Source organism: Solanum dulcamara, chromosome 8 (assembly GCF_947179165.1).
Source record: "Solanum dulcamara chromosome 8, daSolDulc1.2, whole genome shotgun sequence".
NCBI classification, from domain to species: Eukaryota; Viridiplantae; Streptophyta; class Magnoliopsida; order Solanales; family Solanaceae; genus Solanum; species Solanum dulcamara.
In genome coordinates this window covers 22,514,021-22,534,976 of record NC_077244.1, presented here as the reverse complement: position 1 = coordinate 22,534,976, position 20,956 = coordinate 22,514,021, and the positions used below count along the sequence as shown (strand labels likewise).

Here is a 20,956-nt window from a genome sequence, read left to right as displayed (position 1 = left end):
ACCTCACCTTACTCAGTATGTTCCATTGCCTTTCTTACTATTAAACTACACCTGGTCTAATTCCTTATAACTAGAAATATGTAGGTTGTCAAGAATCAGGACACAGTCGCATGTTTTTCCTTTCAAATAAGAGTTCAGTCATAACTTGTCTCATTGTCTACTTTTTTTTCTGAAAACTCTTCGTGTTTTCAGTCAAAGAGGAACAAACTGTAGACATATATTTTTTACCAAATCTAAAGTGTAACACTATTTTTGTCAAGATATGATTTCTCATATCATGATGACACCTACTACAACCCATCAATAGATAAGCCTAACTCGCAATACAGAACCAGAGGCAATAGGCTATTAAGCGGAAGACAACCAAATAGAAACAAGATATCAATAGCAATGAGAAGAAAGAGAAACCAACAGAATATATACAAGAAAACTATTCTCAAGACCTTACATCAGTCAGTAATCGAGCATCTAATCAAAAGAAGAGTCCAAGGCTTTTACAAATACATAAATAAATACAGACAGTCTTCGAAAGTAAAGTAAAGACTAATCCTAGCCCAAAATAGATGGATATTGGCAACTTTGAATGTCGGGAGCTCACCTAATCTCTGAATCCATAAGTTGTTTTGCACGAAAAGACAAATCACCAGTGATAACATATACTATGATCTGTAGGGTGTAGAAGTGTAGTGTGAGTACCAAACGAATGGTACTCAGTAGGCATAGGCTGACTGAGCTCCACAAATAAAGAAAGTGTAAACAACATGTAAATAAGGTAAGTACAACACAAGTAACTACACATGAGATTGTTACCCTCCACACTCTCGAGCTCGGAATGTCTCTTAAGTTCCTTAGACATTATCATGTGAGCCGGATAATCTACGACACAATCAAATAACTCTAAGGAAGGGAGAATGTGTTACCCCATAGTAGAGAAGGTTGGAAATAGAGTTATAAGAATCCGGAAGGAATTGGAAGCCAAATAAGGAGTCGTAGGACTCGATTTACCTACGTAAGCTACCAACTTAGAGGTCTTACATACTTGAGATACTTAAGGACATACTAAGCTTACGTAGCATGTATTACATAGGCTCCTAAAATAAGACAAGATTACGAACCCACAAAGAAGGAGAAAAGACGATATGTGGCAGCCAATGGAGGAGTGACACGTGGAAGCACCTCAAGCAAGAAGGTGACCCACCTGCTTGGGGTCAAGTAGGTGACCCACCTACTAGGGGAAGGTGGGCCCCACTTCCACGTTGCAGCCCCTCCTTCAATGCATGGATACGGTGGCCCAATAGGGGCTGGACACTTATCCCCCTTAGGGGATGACACGTGTAACCTCTTGGTAACACATATATGTATGTATATGTAACATAAACTTCAGTTCCTGCACCTAAATTTACAGCAAAACAAAGAAAACAAACCCTAAACTTGGAGAGAAAAGTGTGGCGTCTAGGAGGAAAAAATAGGTAAGTCTCAATTTCGTTCTGTAAATTAATTATACAGCATATACCATGATTATATGGAGGTATTAGAAGTATAAAATCATGACTTGGTGCAGCAAAAATGGACAGCAAGCAGTCGTCACAGTTTCAGCACGACTAGAGAAGTTCTGAGGCGAGTTTTGATGAGTTTTGACTAATTTCGGGTAAGGTAAGACTTCTCCTTTAAATTTGGATTTTATGGGGGTTTTATGTAGTGTATTATATACCTTTTATACTTCTGTAGGTATAAAAAAAGTCGTGGAAATGCTTGACGATAGAAACAATCAAAAGTGAAGTCGTCGTAGTTAAATTATAGACGAAATGGGGTGTTGTGCATGTGGGGTGCTGCTGCAGGTGTGTGGTGATGTGTTGCAGGGCCTAAATATATTTTAAAAGGGGTGTGGGTGCTTCTGGTTTCATCCACAAGACTCCTCATTTCGTATAATTAAAGGTTTTGCGAAACAAAGACTAGAAATCCTATTTTGGTATTACAATTTTCAGCAAGTTGGGTGGAGTTTATATTGTGTAATGTTGCCATGTTTTACTTGTATATGAGCTGCAGTTTGTTGTTGTTGGTTGGCTGTAGTAATTAGGTATGTAATTGGAAATTCGGATAGGGCATATTATAGGGAAGATGTTGCCCAATTTCCGGTAACTCTTTAAACAAGTTAAGGAACTAGTCGAAGAGGCGAGCGAGGAAATGAGTTATGTGAATACTAAGGTGCAACCGAAGGCACTGAAAAGTTTAAGGTTGTTATACTCTCCTTGCTTCCATGTTAAATAGGTTTGTAGGACGACGACGTGGACGTGATTAAGAGAAGTCCATACGAGGTATGTGAAGCTTTCTTTTGGCGTATTTTTGGAATAAGTATGTAGAGATATCCTTCTTTTCTTTTGGCATGTCTTAGGTGTAAGTTATGAATGATATGTATATGGAATTTGGGATGTAATCCATTCATAAATCCCTAAATATAAATCGAAACTCTCATTTACTTCTTGATGTTAGAACTCCTGCAATAGCTGAGTTGTTGCCTTTAAGTCTTCTATGTGATGAAAAGTAGTACATGTAAAGCCTATCTCATCTTTCCTTTAGAATGAATTAATTTTAGGTGAAATGATATGTGATATGAGTTAGCGATAGTTCCATTTATAGATTCTGGATGTGATTCAGGACTTGTAATCACTTGTTAATAATAAGGGCATTGAAGTAGTTGAACTACGACCCTTAAGCCTCTTATAGGTTGAATAGTGTTGGGATGTGTAAGCTCCTATACCTAGGGGCTCTTAAACATACTTTATGATGATATATGTGGGATGTTTGATATTTTACAGAGTTTTACGTATAGGTACATGCATTATGATATATATGGATCGGGTCGAACGTACCTCGGCATATTTTGCTATGTAAGGATCGGACCGTACGTTCCATGGCATGTTATGATATTTACGGATCAGGCCATCGTACCTCAGCGTTATTATATGATATTTGGATTAGACCATCGTTCCTAGGCATTATTATATGATATACGGATCGGGCCGTCGTTCCTCAGCATTGTTATACGATATACGGATTGGGCCATCGTTCCTCGGCATTATTATATGATACATAGACCGGGTCGTTGTTCCTCGGCGTATACTTTCTATATACAGGGATCGGGTTGTACGTCCCACAGCGTTAATGGCATATATCTACCTATCATGATAGATGATGTGTTTGTGACACTGAGTCCCCGAGTGGGCTAGATACGGTACGTGATAGTGGTATACATGACTTTATTTTGTGAGGTGCAGGTACAGTACCTTATTAAATGTTATACTTGGTTTCCTGCATCCTTGTTTCAGTTGTTATCTCAGTTATGTTATGCTTATATACTCAGTACATATATCATACTGACCCACCTTTCTTTGGGGGGCTACATTTTATGTCCGCACATACAGATGTTCATTTTGGAGATCCGTCAGCTTAGGAGTTCCTCTCAGCTATGTTGGAAGTGCTCCACTATTCAAGAGCCTAGGTTTTGATACTGGTCATTTGATGTACATATTTATTTATTTAGGAGTACGGCGGGGGCCCTGTCCCGCCATATGATGCAGTTATTATTCTTAGAGGTCTGTAGACATGTATATGTGGATTATTTATGAGTTTGTTCTGACTGTGCCTATATAGCACGTTGTAAATGTTTTTATGTTATGGCAGTCTCGTTGGCTCGCGTTCCCTTTCATGATATGATACGAATGAAAGAGGCTACATGTATACGAAAAAGTTTTAAACCATTGAGGTTTTTGTGTATAGTATCACATCACACACAGTTCAACTTAAGTGTAGCTGATAGGTATGTATACGGGGGCCCAGGTCAGAACCTAGTCACGGCCTATGGGGTTGGGTCATGACAGAAGTGGTATCAGAGCAGTTTGTCATTGGAATGTCTACAGACCGTGTCTAGTAGAGTCTTGTTTATCAGTGTGTTATGTACAACATCTATAAACAGGAGGCTACAGGACATTTAGGATGTTACTTTCTTTCATATCTAAGATCGTGCGATAGAGCCGAGTCATAGGGAATGACATTCCCCATACTAACCTGTGATTTCAGTAGAAGGGCAACATCGACAGAAGAAAGTAACTGACGATATTGGAAGTTACAAAGCACGCAGGTAAGGTGTTGAAATACGATTGACACAAAGGGTTGAAAAGTGAAAGGAAAAGTAAATGGGAAAGTGCAACATCTGCAGTTCCAATGGACATACGAGGTAAGTCCATTTTTATACTATTGATATTGAGCGCCCTGTGAGGCTGCGATATGATATGATATGAATATATGGTTTGGCCCTGTTAGGCATTGTTGGTATTTTCTGAGTGTAGGTATGGAGATAGTAAGAAATATAGAGGAAACTCTGTCCAAATTTTCCTAGAAATAAGAAGAGTGAGATACAGGGCTGTAGTATGTCTTGAAAGGTTGTGCTCGCAACAATGATGAGATTTGACTAAACGAGTATGGCTGACCTCGAGAAATAATTTAATTGTTGAGTTAATAGCAATAGAAACTAGGAGGTCGATACTGGTATAGTAGAACGAAGTTAGAAAGGACCTATAAGCCAAAGAAGATTACTCAGAGAGGACTGATAGATCGGGATAAAATGATATAGTAAGGCATCTCCTGAATTGATACATAGGGATAAACTATGACAAGTTATAGTTGAAAGATTTGTAGAACAACTGCTGCATTACGAGGTTATTAGAAGGATAAGTGGTATCCATTGGAATAAGGTTAGTATAATGACGGAGCTTGAAACACGGATCATCAAAGTACGAGTACTCTCGAGTGGAGAATTTGAACCAATTATGAGCACGAGCTAATTACCGATTGGGATGAATGGAATGTGGCTTTGAATGCACTGCTACATGAAGGATATTACTCGAGTATCAACCATTAGATGAGATTTTATATGATATATTCTGAATACTAAAGCACCCTATGGTTGTGCTAGGGTTTCTTGTAAAGGCAACCTAACGTATAGATGATTTAATAGAAAATATAGATATGGTGCGGCACGTTAAATAGGTTGGAGTAGAATCATTCGCGTGTGAATAGCTGAAAATAAATGGAGGATGACATGGGTACAACCTAGAAGGGGGGAACTGGACAAGAGAAGTACAAGCGTAAGAGAAAATCAACTAACGCTATCGTATATAAATAGGGATGGACGTGATTATACCTGCACTAATGCACCGGATTCCGTCAAAACTCCAAAGTTAAGCGTGCTTGGGTGAGAGTAGCATTGGGATGGGTGACCCCCGGGAAGTGAAAAAGAGAACGAAACCAGTATGAAAAAAAGAGATTGTAAGTGCGTGTTAGTGCATGGCACATATGGAACAGAGTAAGACAAGAAAATAAAAGATAATGACTAAATTTGAACACACCTCATGCAAATGGCATAAGAATAATTGTGCAGCCTACGAGCATTGGCATACTAAGAGTAAGAGCAAGTGATTACTCGATAAAAAGAAGTCAGTAATAGCAATGTGATTGTCATACTTAGAATTTATGCAAGAAAAGTGTAAGATGGTTCAAGGCAGAACTATTAAGATCTAATCGGTATTAAGGACAAAAGCCATGGCGGAGCCCTGACCTCGACTGAAGGAGGTAAGCCGCTAGTATAGCGACGTTAAGGCATTTTCTGAATTGCTCTAAGTACCTACACATGTTTGTATAAGGATTATTACATAAAGTATGGTAATAAAACTGGAAGGAAGATCTGAGTAAAAGCGCAGGATAGTATACCTAAAGTGTTACAAGTTGGATTAAGAGGAGTTGTATAATAGCTTAAACAAAGTGGAGCATCAGAGGCTTGATAGCCTGTTACGGGGGATGGGAATCCCAACTTGGAAATGGAAGGCAATTAGTGGAGGTTATAGTGCAGGCTGACCTCGCACTCTACGGAAGTATAAGTTCATATGGGTTATGATAGATAAGCTGACAGAATCAACCCATTTTCTTCCAGTTAGGAAAGTATATTCAGCTAAGGGTTATGCGAGATGACATAGCAAGGAAACAATAAGATTTCACGGGGTTCCCACATCTATCATCTTAGACAGGGAAGTTCAATTTACAGCTAACCGCTGGAGATCATTCCGGTAGGGATTGGGAACATAGGGACAAGCTATCGATTAGCAGCCTAAAGTTGGCAAGAAGGGGATACATTGGTCCTTCAAGTCATTCGTAGAATAGATAAAGCTGCCTATGAGTTGGACCTACCATCCGATTTGAAGCAATACATTCAATTTTCATAGGTCAATGCTCCGCAAATATATAAGCGACCCTCCCAGAATATTCTTCGTGGGTGAGATCCACATGAAAAGAAAGTTATCCTACGAGGGGCAACCTATCGCCATCTTGGATTGGCCGGTTAAAAGGTTGCGAACTAAGGACGTAGCTTCTGGCAAGGTGTTGTGGTGGAATAGGAATCATGGGAAGAAATAACCTAGGAAGTGAAAGAGGACATGAAACACAAGTATCCATACCTATTCCCGATGTCTACAGGTAACCCCCACTCCTGGAACTCGTATATTAATTACTTGGATGAAAATTTATGTTATTGCAATAGAAAGGAATCTTCCTACAATTTGTATAAAGTCTTAGGGAAGTTTTATTCAACATTCGGGGACGAATGTTCTAAAGGGGGGAAGGATGTTACCCCCCACACTCTCGAGCTCGGAATGTCTCTTAAGTTCCTTAGACATTATCATGTGAGCCGGATAAGCTACGACACTATCAAACGACTCTAAGGAAGGGAGAATGTGTTACCCCACAGTAGAGAAGGTTGGAAATAGAGTCATAAGAATTCAAAAGGAATTGGAGGCCAAATAAGAAGTCGTAGGACTCGATTTACCTACGTAAGCTACCAACTTAGAGGCCTTACATACTTGAGCTACTTGAGGACATACTAAGCTTACGTAGCATGGATTACATAGGCTCCTAAAATAAGACAAGATTACGAACCCACAAGGAAGGAGAAAAGATGAAACGTGGCAGCCAATGGAGGAGTGACACATGGTAGCACCACAAGCAAGCAGGTGACCCACCTGCTTGGGGTCAAGTAGGTGACCTACCTACTTAGGGAAGGTGGGCCCCACTGCCACGTGGCAGCCCATTTTTCAATGCATGGATATGGTGGCCCAATAGGGGATGACATGTGTCACCTCTTGGGACCACATATATGTATGTATATGTAACATATACTTCAGTTCCTGCACCTAAATCTGCAGCTAAACAAAGAAAACAAACCCTAAACTTGGAGAGAAAAGTGTGGCGGCTAGGAGGAAAAAAATAGGTAAGTCCCAATTTCATTCTGTAAATTAATTATCCAGCATATACCACGATGATATGGAGGTGTTAGAAGTATAAAATCATGACTTGGTGCAGCCAAAACAGATAGCAAATAGTCCACACAGTTTCAGCGCGACTAGAGAAGTTCCGAGGTGAGTTTTGGTGAGTTTTGGCTAATTTCGGGTAAGGTAATAATTCTCTTTTAAATTTGGAATTTATGGGGTTTTTATGTAGTGTATTATATAACTTGTATACATCTGGAAGTATAAAAAAAGTCGTGGAAATGCTTGACGATAAAAACAATCGAAAGTGAAGTCGTCGTAGTTAAATTGTAGACAAAATAGAGTGTTGTGCGTGTGGGTGCTGCTGCAGGTGTGTGGTGATGTGTTGCAGGGCCTAAATGTATTTTAAAAGGGGTGTGGGTGCTTCTGGTTTCAGCCACACGACTCCTCATTTCGTATAATTAAAGGTTTTACGAAACAAAGACTAGAAATCCTATTTTGGTATTACAATTTTCAGCAAGTTGGGTGGAGTTTATATTGTGTAATGTTGCCATGTTTTACTTGTATATGAGCTGCAGTTTGTTGTTGTTGGTTGGATGTAGTAATTAGGTATGTAATTGGAAATTTGGATAGGGCATATTATAGGGGAGATGCTGCCCAATTCCCGGTAACTCTTTAAACGAGTTAAGGAACTAGTCGAAGAGGCGAGCGAGGAAATGAGTTATGTGAATACTAAGGTGCAACCGAAAGCGCTGAAAAGTTTAAGGTTTTTGATACTCGCCTTGCTTCCATGTTAAATAGGTTTGTAGGACGACGACGTGGACGTGATTAAGAGAAGTCCATACGAGGTATGTGAAGCTTTCTTGTTTTTGGAATAAGTATGTAGAGATATCCTTCTTTTCTTTTGGCATGTCTTAGGTGTAAGTTATGAATGATATGTATATGGTATTTGTGATGCAATCCATTCATAAATCCCTGAATATAAATCGAAACTCTCGTTTACTTCTTGATGTTAGAACTCCTGCAATAGCTGAGTTGTTGCCTTTAAGTCTTTTATGTGATGAAAAGTAGTACATGTAAAGCCTATCTCATCTTTCCTTTAGAATGAATTAATCTTAGGTGAAATGATATGTGATATGAGTTGGCGATAGTTCCATTTATAGATTTTGGATGTGATTCAGGACTTGTAATCACTTGTTAATGATAAGGGCCTTGAAATAATTGAACTACGACCCTTAAGCCTCTTATAGGTTGAATAGTATTGGGATGTGTAAGCTCCTATACCTAGGGGCTCTTAAACATGCTTTATGATATATGTGGGATGTTTGATATTTTATAGAGTTTTACGTACACGTATATGCATTATGATATACATGGATCGGGCCGAACGTACCTCGGCATATTTTGCTATGTAAGGATGGGACTGTACGTTCCACGGCATGTTATGTTATTTACGGATCGGGTCGTCGTACCTCGGCGTTATTATACGATATATGGATCGGACCATCGTTCCTCGGTATTATTATATGATATATGGATCGGGCCGTCGTTCCTCGGCATTGTTATATGATATACGAATCGGCCCATCATTCCTCGATATTATTATATGATACATGGATTGGGCCATCGTTCCTCGGCATATACTTTCTATATACAGGGATCGGGTTGTACGTCCCACAGCGTTAATGGCATATATATACCTATCATGATAGATGATGTGTTTGTAACACCGAGTTCCCAAGCGGGTCGTATACGGTACGTGATAGTGGTATAAATGACTTTATTTTGTGAGGTGCAGGTACAGTACCCTATTAAATGTTATACTTGGTTTTCTGCATCCTTGTTTCAGTTGTTATCTCAGTTATGTTATGCTTATATACTCAGTACATATATCGTACTGACTCCCCTTTCTTCGTGAGGCTGCGTTTCATGCCCGCAGGTACAGATGTTTATTTTGGAGATCCATCAGCTTAGGATTTCCTCTCAGCTATGTTGGAAGTGCTCCACTGTTCTAGAGCCTAGGTTTTGATACTGGTCATTTGATGTACATATTTATTTATTCAGGGATACGACGGGGGCCCTGTCCTGCCATATGATGCAGTTATTATTCTTAGAGGTCTGTAGACATGTATATGTGGGTTATTTATGAGTTTGTTCCGACTATGCCTATATAGCACGTTGTAAACGTTTTTATGTTATGACAGCCTCGTCGGCTCGTGTGCCCTTTCATGATATGATACAAATGAAAAAGGCTACATGTATACGAAAAAGTTTTAAACCATTGAGGTTTGTGTGTATAGTATCACATCACACACGGTTCAACTTAAGTGTAGCTGATAGGTATATATACGGGGGCCCAAGTCGGACCCCAATCGCGGCCTAAGGGGTTGGGTCGTGACAGAGATATAACATAATGAAATAGTTAATGAAAATGAAGAAACAGGATACATAGAGTAAAGGAAACGGTTCAAAGAACGTATCTGAAAGCGCAATTCCAACAATCAACTCGTAAAAAGAAGTACTATATGAGTCAACTAAACAACGGCAGAATGCCGACTATCACCGCTAACCACAAAACAACCTAAAGACTAATCCAACTCAACCTAATAGGGAGTACCAACAACAAGCCTAGAATAAGCCACACGATTAACCAACTACCAATGCAACACAAGATAAACACAATTATAATCAAACAATAACCAATCAGATGTCTTTACTCTTGAAAGGTACAAACAATAAACATAACCTCTGACCCTCATAAAATCGGAGGTGCCAAACATCAAACAATTATACTGGTGATAGGCGATGCGTATGAATGCAAGTTTGCAGCAAAAACTCGTAGTATCATCGATGGCTCTCAGTTTCCATCGATAACCAAGTGTATAGACCTACAACGGTACTCGACCTGCCAGGTAGGACCCATATAGCTCCCTCATTCGATACAGTGGTACTTATGGCCAAAGGGGCCCATAGGGTATATAGGTAGTCCATATACACTGCCTGGGCCAGGACCAGGTCTTAGACATATAACATCCCCGTCGTGGTACCAGAGGAGTGAGTAGCCAAGCTGATGCAGAAAAGGGCAACAACGTACCGGCTTGTCAAGTAAAAGATGAGTGCATCCCAAATGTCTCTTATGCTTCCAGTAGGAAAGGAATACGTCCTTGACGCCTCATAAATCTCAAAAACCAGTTTATCAAAATGATCCAAGTGGTACGACTCCCGTTAAAATCAGTTTAAAAATAGTAAAAGTGTGAGAAGGTGCCTTCTCAAAAATAATAGTAAAAATCCAATGAATAAATCGGAATCGTACCAGAAAACACGTGAAATTGCTCAACCAATGCAAAGCATGTCATCTCCACCGTCCAAATAATGTACACGCAATCATAAATACAATACCAATTCAACCACGTCACCAAGGTGGAGAAAACTAACCTAGGATTTAACTGCTTCTTGAATACGACATCGGGTCCAATAATATAACAACAGTTTAATAAAGCATCACAAGTCTATTGTTAATCATAAAGTGAAAGAAACACGAAGTGATTCATAATCAAATAGGGGGAGAAAACTCAAAGGACAACTCCTTACTCCAAACATGCCACTCCAACTAACAGCCGAGCATAGCTAAGTCAAACGAGGTCATATCCACAAAATTCGTGGATCGGTCAAATTCAATTTTTACCTTCTTTTTGTTTTGTTGTTAATGAGGAAATGTAGAAGTTGGGTAAATTGGAAGAAATCATAGATGATTGTAGCATAACCCACTCTGTCCAAATCATCCAATAGGCAGCTGCTGACGTCCCCTCTTCCGGTCAGATGTACGGCCAACTTCCCTTTCGCATTCCTTATCCCATCCGCCCGAAGTTTCTCCCCTTCACCTCCGGCCCACCTTAGCAACCTGTCCTCTCTCTCCCGAACTCCAAATACTGATCACGCCTGAATCGGAGTCAATCGCCATTTTTCTCTGTTGTATGGAGAGCCAAACTGCTACTCGGAACACCCCTAGGCCTCACGCTGGAGGACGTGAAGACTGCTGGAGTGAAGGTGCCACTGAAACCCTAATCGAAGCTTGGGGCGATCGCTATCTCAGGCTTAATCGCGGCAATCTCCGGCAGAAGGACTGGAAGGAAGTCGCCAACTCCGTTAATTCACGTCAAAACGGCGTTAAGCCTCAGCGCACTGATGTACAATGTAAGAACCGGATCGATACTTTGAAGAAGAAGTACAAACTTGAGAAAACCAAGTCATCTCCGTCAAAGTGGCCGTTTTATAACCGTCTTGATTATCTCATCGGTGCCAATAATGTTTCTGCCTCGACATGTGATAGAAGACAGACTGCCACGATATCACTTGCCGTTAAGTCAAAATTTAGCCCCGACTCAAACTTTGGCGCATTGAATTATTCAGGCGGTTCATCGAGGTTGAATTCAAGTGGTTCAAATGACAGCTCACGCGATGATTTGCCCTTTGGGAGTGGAGAGAGGAAGAATAAGATGGAGTACATAGGGTTATCTGACGATACGACCGCATATAAGGAATTGGCACGGGCAATTTTGAGGTTTGGGGAGATATATGAAAGGATTGAGAGCCTAAAGCAGCAGCAGATAATGGAGTTAGAGAAGCAGAGGATGGAATTCACCAAGGAACTTGAGGTCCAACGGATGAATATGTTCATGGAAACTCAATTGCAGATCGAAAGGTCTAAATGTCCTGCCAAGCATCCCCCTTCGACAGGTGAAATTTCAGATATTTACTGTACCTGTTTGCATTCCTCTTGGCTTCGAAAAAATGAATCTGTTTCTGTCTGAAAGCTGGGATTTCCTAAGATGCTGAAGAACTAGTGCAAATAATCTGTCTGAATTGTTGAGTACTTGAAGGGGCTCTTTTGGTGTAATTCACAAACCAACTTGTTGTATATTCTTAAAAGCAGTGAAATTTACCAAAACCATAATATTCTGTTCTTCACACGATCAATTGGATCATACTTGAAGTTAGAGAATTGAGTCATCCTTAAGAAATCACTGATAATCAGTTACTATGGTTCCATTTTCTGAGTAAAATTGTCAATTAAAAATGTTTTCCATGTGTGGATAACCCATCATGTTTGCAGTTATTAATGCAAGCTATTGTTGTTGGCTGTATATATTTACATAGTTGTTGTGTTACAAGATCCTCATAGTTCCCCCTTTTTATCGTCATACTTCTTTCTTGCTTTATAAGCTAAACCATGAAGTCTTTATTACTGCTATATAAGTGATGTTTATTTCAAATGTTCTTACTATTTGTGATTGCGATTGGGTCTTAAAACTTTAGGATGCTCCTTGCCACATTGCGTCTGCGTCCTAGCTTTCCATAGTTTTCCCTAATTTTCTAGAACTTTGTGCATTCTCCAGCAGTTATAAGAGTGTATAGTTCATATGTTTGGCAGACACAGATAGTGGATACGTGAGCTGACTGGTTGGCAAATTAGAGTTTTAGATTCGTTTTTCTTGATACCCTTAAACAAATATCTCTTACAGCATAGCATGTTGCCTTCCTTAATGAGAATTGTCTTTGGGTGTTGACTTCAGAATATGCAACAATAGAGGATAAGGATGATAATCAAGCATAATTGGGTTATTACAATGAGCATAACTAAAAAATGTGTATATAGGAATATGATTTTGAGTGGAACCTTTTCAAACAGCCACTAGTGCGATATGTGTAGGAGACAAGTCGTCAATTGGTGAAAGATTTGATGTATGACATGGATCATTAAACCTTTTGTGATGCTGACAGCAATGATAAGTTGGGATGTTGTATTGTAGAGTTGTAGGAGTGTTATTAATAAGTTCCCCAAGTGGTGGTGTGGGTAACACTATAGAGATCTCAAACACTTCTGGAATGTGGTCTTTTCCCACTCTTGGGATGCATGCAACTTTCATTACCCTCTTTCCTCTGACATTGTGTCAGAGATATTTTGATGATTCTCATATCCCTAAACATCTTTCTCTTTTCTGAAATTCCTTCTCTCTCTTTTCCTAAACCCTCCGTTAATCTCATCTCAACCTCTTTTGAAATCTTCATCCCTTCTCTCTTACCTATAGTTATTTACTCATGCTGTTATCTGCTACCCGACTTCTTTTTGTCTACTTGTTTAGTTGAGTACCAATCACTGAGTAACTGAAGCTTAGTCTACAGCAATGAGATAGATGATTACTACAGGGTTGGCAAGATAATATAGGGAGGAATATGGTCTTTTTGGCTGGCAGAAAAAGTTTCAAGTTGTTGGAGCCAAGTGATAATTGGTTTGAAACTGATGAGAGGTGGAAAAGTTTTATCAACAGAATTACTTTTGATAAGTTAAGCATTCTTGACCTTTATCAACAACAACAACATACCTAGTGAAATCCCACTAAGTGAGGTCTGGGAGGGTAGAATGTCTGCAGACCTTACCGCTACCTCATGGAGGTAGAGAGGTTGTTTCCAAAATTCTTGACCTTTGTCAATTTATGAAAATGGCTTCTGAGGTTAAACACAAGATATGTAGGAGATGGAGGAACACTAATCAATTATATTCCTACCATGTCATTGTTGTAGATCCTGTGCACACACAAGTGTATGTGGTCGTCAAGTAATAGAACGATTGTAATGCAATCGAAAAGCAAATCCCCCAGGGACTTATGATTGACAGTCTTTTGATATAACTATTACTATGTATAGAACAAGTGTTTTCCAAAAAAAGTTTGTTTGTTTTATTACTTCTAGTTTTACGATTTAATGCATAAAGATTAACAATGATTGGTTGTTTTGATAACACAGTGAGAGAAAAATTCCAGGGTTATGGCACTTATATGTACTCATGCAGTGTCTACATCTAGGTTATCATGCAAATTATTACCAAATTGTTGAATTACAGGGTTGATAATAAGATTATGGGTTTTCCAAACTCTGATATCCTTTTCGTGTTAGCCTCATACCTATATTGTTAAGTGATGATATGTTAGCTTCCACAAATGCATTTTCATCTCCTGTATAAGAGTCAAGTAGGGCAAAACTAGGTATATTTCTATTCTAGTCGCAAATCAGCTCCTTGTTGGAATGCATTCTACTCCATTTTATCCTTGTTCTATATTGACTTCCCTCTCTCTAGTTCCGTTACAAAATGTAATTTATTCTACTGGTATTGAAGCTAAAACAGAAAGAACAAGGTTAAATGAACAACTCATGAGATAGTACTACAATAATACTTAGATTACGACAAAAACGTTCATACTTAGGCCATAACCCTTGAACTAGTGCTTTAGCACTCATAATTCTATTACACTTGCAGGAATTCATGTTCAAGACAAGAAATAATGCTAAATTAAAGAGTAGAAAATTAACCCTAATAGAAGAAGCTATGTTGCATTTGTTCTGTGCTCCAAATATTGACCCCCCCTCAAAAACATCTAAGGGTTGCTATAGTATGTGGAAAAGACTAAGAGGGTCCACCCAAAAATAAGTGGTACTTTACAGATTTTTGGCCACGTCTGCTCGGGCTCGTGCCGTGAGGGCCTGCAACTTTTTCCTCCTCTAGCTTTTGCAAAACATCAGAGAGCTTGATTTCTGTTAGAGCCTCGCACCAAGCCTCGCGCCGCGAGGGTCTGCTTATTTTCCACTCTTAGCCATTTTTTCGAGCTTTTCACCTGCAAATCAACATAACACTTCAAGTAGTTCTAAAATGCTAGAATGAGTAATAGTTGGGAAATTTTTGTATTTACTCTTGGAACGAGATGTAAATGTGGGAAACATGGCTAAAAGATGTATAAATACGCCTAACATCAGTCATCCAAAACTTTGATTCTCTTGGAAGGTATATCAGAGTCCTTGATGTCTAAGGGGCAATTTCTATGATCATCTTTCAACGATTGAAAATAATGCTGGATACACAGATTTTGGGAATAAAAAAAGGAGTTTTGTTGCAAAAGTAGCTCAATTCATGGCATGGCCCAGATAATTGTGGAAAAGGAATATCTTGAGTACAACAACAACAACAACAACAACAACCACCCAGTGGAATCCCACAAGTGGGGTCTGGGGAGGGTAGAATGTACGCAGACCTTACTACTACCTCATGACAAATCAGTTCTAAATCGACATATGCTCTATTAAAGGCAAAATGGAATATCTAAGCAGATGTTGAATTGCTTTTGTTGGTTGGAGTGAACTACAACAATGAGTAGATAGAACTTGGAGTGACTATTTCTCGTTTGAATTACCATCGAGGGTTGGGGTAAAAAGAATTAAACTACAAGGTGGAACTTAAAAAAATATGAATTGTGTTTGGAGTGATGATCCCAGCCATGTCTGGATAAAGTTATCTTGTTTTCCTGCTTATAGGAGAATGTCTTCAGGACAATTGGAGGTTGATTCGGTGGATTGTTAAAATTGATGAAGATACCAGAAATAGAGCCCATATGAGATGAGTAAGGATGTGTGAAATTTACTGGTATCAAATTCTCGGGATCACTGAAGCTTATTGTTGATGATCTTAAATTTGAGGTGTCATTATGGGTTGAATCAGAAGCATGGTTGGACAGGATAAGCTGGACTTGGAAATTCATCAGCGGAATGTGTCTGCAGCAATGCAGCAGTGCCCAATAAGGTTGGAAAGTCTGAGAAGTATATTGGACTGCTGGCAAAGTCAAAAAATGAATAGAGGATGGAAGCAGATGTTGAAAACCATTCCCCTTGCAGCTTTTGAACTATCTGGTTGGAAAGGAATTAGAGATTCTTTGACGATTAAAGACATCACCTCTTTTATAAAAAAATGATGCCTATAGAATCTATACTTTTGGAGTAAGAGTAGTATGATAGAAAATCTATCTCAGTATTTTTAATTTCGAAATTCCTGTGGACATAATTAAAACAACAATGTTGTAATCTCTTTGTTTTTTGCAATACGTTCTTGGTACTTCTATGAAATTTATCTTACCTTGTAAAATAAAGTAACACTAAAGAGATTTCAAACTTGTATGAAGACAAAAGTGTCAAATAATGTTGAGTTTCGAAGGTGATATTGGCTCACATAATATATTGACTAAGGTTCTCTAAATAGGAACAATATCCTTTTAGCATTAACTCTGTCACGAGTTTTGTCAGTCAGAACTATGTTATTCGCAAATAACATACCCCTTGAGACCTCACCTTGAATTTGTCGTGTCAATGCATCCATCACCAAGGCAAATAAAAAAGGCTAAGGGATGATTCCTGGTGCAACCCCATCAAAATTGGGAAGTGTTCTGAGTCTCCTCCTACCATCCTTACTCGAGTCTTGACTCCATCATACATGTGCTTATCGTCCTAGTGTAAGCCACATTTATACCTCTAGTCTCCAATAAACTCCGTAGAATCTCCCTGGGACTTTATCGTAAGCCTAATCTGGGTCAATGAATACTATATGTAAGTCCCTCCTTTCCATATACTGATCCACCAGTCTTTTTACGAGATGAATGACTTCAGTAGTTGCACCGACATGAATCCAAACAGGTTTTCGAAAATAGCCATACCTCTCCTCACCCTAATCTCCACCACCCTCTCCTAAACCTTTATAGTGTAGCTTAGCCGTTTGATACCCTCTAGTTGTTGCAATTTTAAATGGCACCCTTGTTCTTGTACACAAAATCATTGTAATCCATCTCCATTCTTCAGGAATCTTTGCTTCTTGAAAACAACATTAAACAACTCAGTCAAGCACTCCATATTTGCGCTGTCTATGCTCTTCCAAAATTCCATTGGTATATCGTCTGGCCTGTTTGCTCTACCTCGTCAATCTTTATATGCTGCATGGATTAGTACTTGTAAGAAAGTAGTGGAAACTTTTGTCATATTTCTCTCATAGGAAGCAAAACTGTATATTTGGCACTTCAATTTTGAAGTTCGGCAGATATGGCTTATCTTGGTGACTTGGTCAGTTTCTTTTTGACCAGAATGTTGGCACTTTGTTAACTTACTAAATCCTACTAAATTGATTTCAACTGAAAATAGTTGTCTAATCAAGTGACCATTTTAGTGATTTGTCACTACTCGGTGCTCAACATTTTATTTGGCGAGTCATCACCCTTAATACTACCTCTCTTTGAAAATTGGCCTAAAATTCTTCTTTGGCACTATCCAGTTTACCTCATTCTCTTTAACTTTTCGCCCTATTAATTATGGCCTTTGTTAATAAAAGCAATTTATGATTACCACATAAACGCCTTCTGATAGGTCGTAACTGTGGCATCTCTAGGGCATCCCCCATATCTGCTGCCTCGTTAACTTTTCATCTTTAGTTCATGGGTCTATCTGGTTATCTTGGCTTCATCTGCAACATAAATGCAAGGATCGCGGGGTTTCCCATTTGTAACGAGCAAGTACTATGGGATATCTAAGACAACTGGAGCTCAAATAGCAGCTGCACATGGTCCATTAGGAATTGCCTTAGAAGTTAAGTTGAGGTTTACATTGTGACACTCCCTTTATCTTCAAAATCTGGAGCTTACTGTAGAGTTAAAAACATTTGAGAAAAAGGAACTCTTAACTGTACCTTTTTTTACTTCTTTGTTTGACGCTTGATTAAGCCTTCATCGTACGTCGTCAAGATGTTATAACTAAATGTGAACATTGGCTTGTCTGAGCTGGAGTGGTCCATTTCGTTTCTGGCTAAAGCTTCTCCATCCCCATCCTTTACTCGCTTTAGAAACTATAATCAAAAGAGTACTGTGATTAGTTGTGAGCAGGATAATTGTAAAAGCAAATTAACAACAAGAAAATCTACAGGGATCTATTTGTTTGTAGAATCCAATTGCCAGCTTTTGCATTTTTCTCAAGTTTTCACTTTCCAATTGTTGGGCGGGAGTGGCAAGTTGTTGTCATTCTTTTGTATGTTGTTTGTTTTAATTATTTTTCCTCTTTCTTCCTGTGAATGTGTAAGCTGAGAAAGTAAGAAGCCATACAGTTATGTTGAAGGTCGTGAGACGCATTACGTTGTTTCATGGACTTTTATGATGTACTCTCATATTTTATACTCAGGATCTTTATAATCTAGGGTTACTTGAAAATATTCTTATCATCCCTATGGAGCAGAGCTTGTGATTTTACTTTTCCAGAATTCTTGATACAAAATTGTCATATGGTGTGGGAAAAGATTCATGTTTATTTTTCATTGTTGAGCATATCAATTGTTAGGATTAGAGTGTGAGATTCTATGAGGCACAAGATTTATGAAGTTCTGACTTGGAAACAGTAATGTAAATGTTTGCACTACTTCTTTAGCAGAGGATTCTCTCTCCTTATCCCTCGTTCATGCACAAATGAAACATACTGAGCTCTTTTCTATTTGCTTTTATTTTATTATTATTATTCCCCTTTTCTCTTGGATTGGTAAGCAAATCTTCCTCTTTACTTTTGATCTTTACCTAATGATTGGTAGTCGTCAGATGTTTTGTATTGTTGAATGATGTCAGATGTTGCTATACAGTTGAGCCAAGCTTATTTTCTAAAAAGATGTTCCATTTGCTGACCTTCATGTACTTTTCACAGGAAAATAGTTTTCTGCAGCAGTTACTCTACTAGGGCAGGAAATAGCTACGGACCAAGCGCTCTAGTCACACGCAGGTTGTTGTAAATTTTTCATGTAGCTGACAGAAGCTCAAGAAACTAAGAGAAGTGTGTTTGTATTTGGATCTGCGATGTTTGTGTACATGACATGTTATTATGCTACAAGGTTAGTTGTAACTTAAATATTTATTAGGGTGATTATTTTTTTTCCTTTTTTCACTTAATTTAAGTAGGTGAATATTAGTTGATGTTTTATGACATCTTGATGACCCCCCCCCCCCCCAAACAATGACTGGGTTTCTCACGGACTTGTTTACAATCAATCTGCACTATTGTAGTGTGTGTACTTCCATTATTTGCTCTATTTATAACCCTGCCTTGACAGTTCTTTCTGTTGAATGATTAGTGTGCGTACTTCCATTATTTGCTCTATTATAAACCTGGCTTCTGGGGTATTGTTTGGGGCTGAGCTCAGAAGCTCTGGCAGGTTGGCACATCACTGGATCATTTCAATTAGAAACCATAGGCTAGAGATCCTGGATCACGCATCATAAATAGAGGAATTATTGGTTCTTTGTAGTAGTTGCTAATTTGTACCTGCTTCTCAAAGGCAGCCAAATGCTACTATTAGATTTAATCATATAATAACTGATCATTGAACATCAAAAGTAAACCTTTCATGGATGTGCAGTACATGCATATGCATGTAAAGTTAGCTCACGAATCATTGATGACAAACTAGTCTTGATGTAAGATGAACTGCGGAACTGGAACAGAAGTATGTCAATCCTCTGTGACCATAAAAAAATATCGCCAGTTTATGTTTGTTACTAGTGATCATTCAATTGCTTGTCTGTTTTCATATTATCTAGTGCTGTGATATCACGATACATGGTTTTAAAAAAGCATATATTTATCGATGTGAAGTGAGCCACATTCATAATTGAGGGGTTGCAGCCCTTTTTTCTATCCTCAATTTATTGCTTCTCATTTACTAGAGGTTTATCTAGGATTTCAAGAGGGTGGGTGCACTATTATGAAAAGGTGAATCTAAGATATAAATTTGATTGTGACCTTTAGGTTCTTATTGCTAAATTTGTTAAACTTTTAAAGTTATAGGTCCAAAATCAATTCTTATCTATTTAAATAGTAATATATGTATAGCTATATTCTGCATCAAAGGTATTGAGATAAGTTGAACCCATTGACTTGATGCTATAACATTCGGTACTACTAGATTTAATATACACATTTGTTTTAATTATATAAAAAAATTATAATAGGGATAATTATTGTTATATCCCCCAAAAAAAGAAACTATTTACCATTGGATACCCATTATTTTCATACCCCTTTGTAACATCCCCTAAAAACGTTGTATACGATGTTTCAATTCTCGCCTAAATATGATACAACCTCTGTATTTTGGGCATAACTTTTCATAGGAATATTCAAATTGGGTGATTCAAATTTCTGAGTAACCACAAGATTATTACCTACAACTTTTGTGAAGATCATATTTTATGTTTCGGAGGATAAGTAGGTCAAATAAATAAATTTTTGTAAGGTAGGATGCTGTGACGGAAAGGAGTGTTTATAGAAGAAAAATCATATCTCACTGTAGGTTTATCCAAATTGGTTGATTCTTGAACGATATGAAACTAGACTTCCATATCTACAATTCTTATGAATACACCAAATCCTAAGGAATTTATCTTATTCAAACGCAGCTCCAAAAAAGAGTATTCTGTTAAAAGGAACTCATCTCACCTACCATGGAAAGATCTAGATACATTTGACATCACTCATGACATAAATTGTCCTCCATTTAACATCATCCATGACATCAATATATTCCATTAAATTTTCAGATTTTTTTTAATAATTATTTTATTTATTGTTAGGTCCCTCTTTCCCACCTATAAATACCCACCTTATTTCCTCATTTTATTCATCAAGCTTTCTCAAAGCAAATCTTCTCTCTATACACTTCTTTACACATTCTCAAATATAGTTTTAGTTCTTAGTAGCGAAAAAATACTATTCCGGTGATTCATATACTCCGGGTAGTACACAAA

General features: G+C 38.3%; 1 protein-coding gene and 1 pseudogene across 1 annotated transcript; both read left to right on the top strand.

Annotated features, from left to right (window-relative positions):
* Nucleotides 1-5,186: 5,186 nt before the first annotated feature.
* On the top strand, nucleotides 5,187-5,305 carry LOC129901818 (5S ribosomal RNA; annotated as a pseudogene).
* A 5,678-nt stretch (nucleotides 5,306-10,983) lies between these two features.
* Nucleotides 10,984-19,265, top strand: LOC129901138 (trihelix transcription factor ENAP2). The gene is made up of 2 exons (XM_055976254.1): nucleotides 10,984-12,050; nucleotides 18,861-19,265. The coding sequence occupies exons 1-2, from the start codon at nucleotides 11,288-11,290 to the stop codon at nucleotides 18,866-18,868; spliced, it is 771 nt and encodes a 256-aa protein (XP_055832229.1). The 5' UTR covers nucleotides 10,984-11,287; the 3' UTR covers nucleotides 18,869-19,265.
* Nucleotides 19,266-20,956: the final 1,691 nt, after the last annotated feature.

Excerpts from the sequence above, each read along its gene's own strand:
- LOC129901138 (XM_055976254.1), top strand. The coding sequence starts at position 11,288 with ATGGAGAGCCAAACTGCTACTCGGAACACCCCTAGGCCTCACGCTGGA.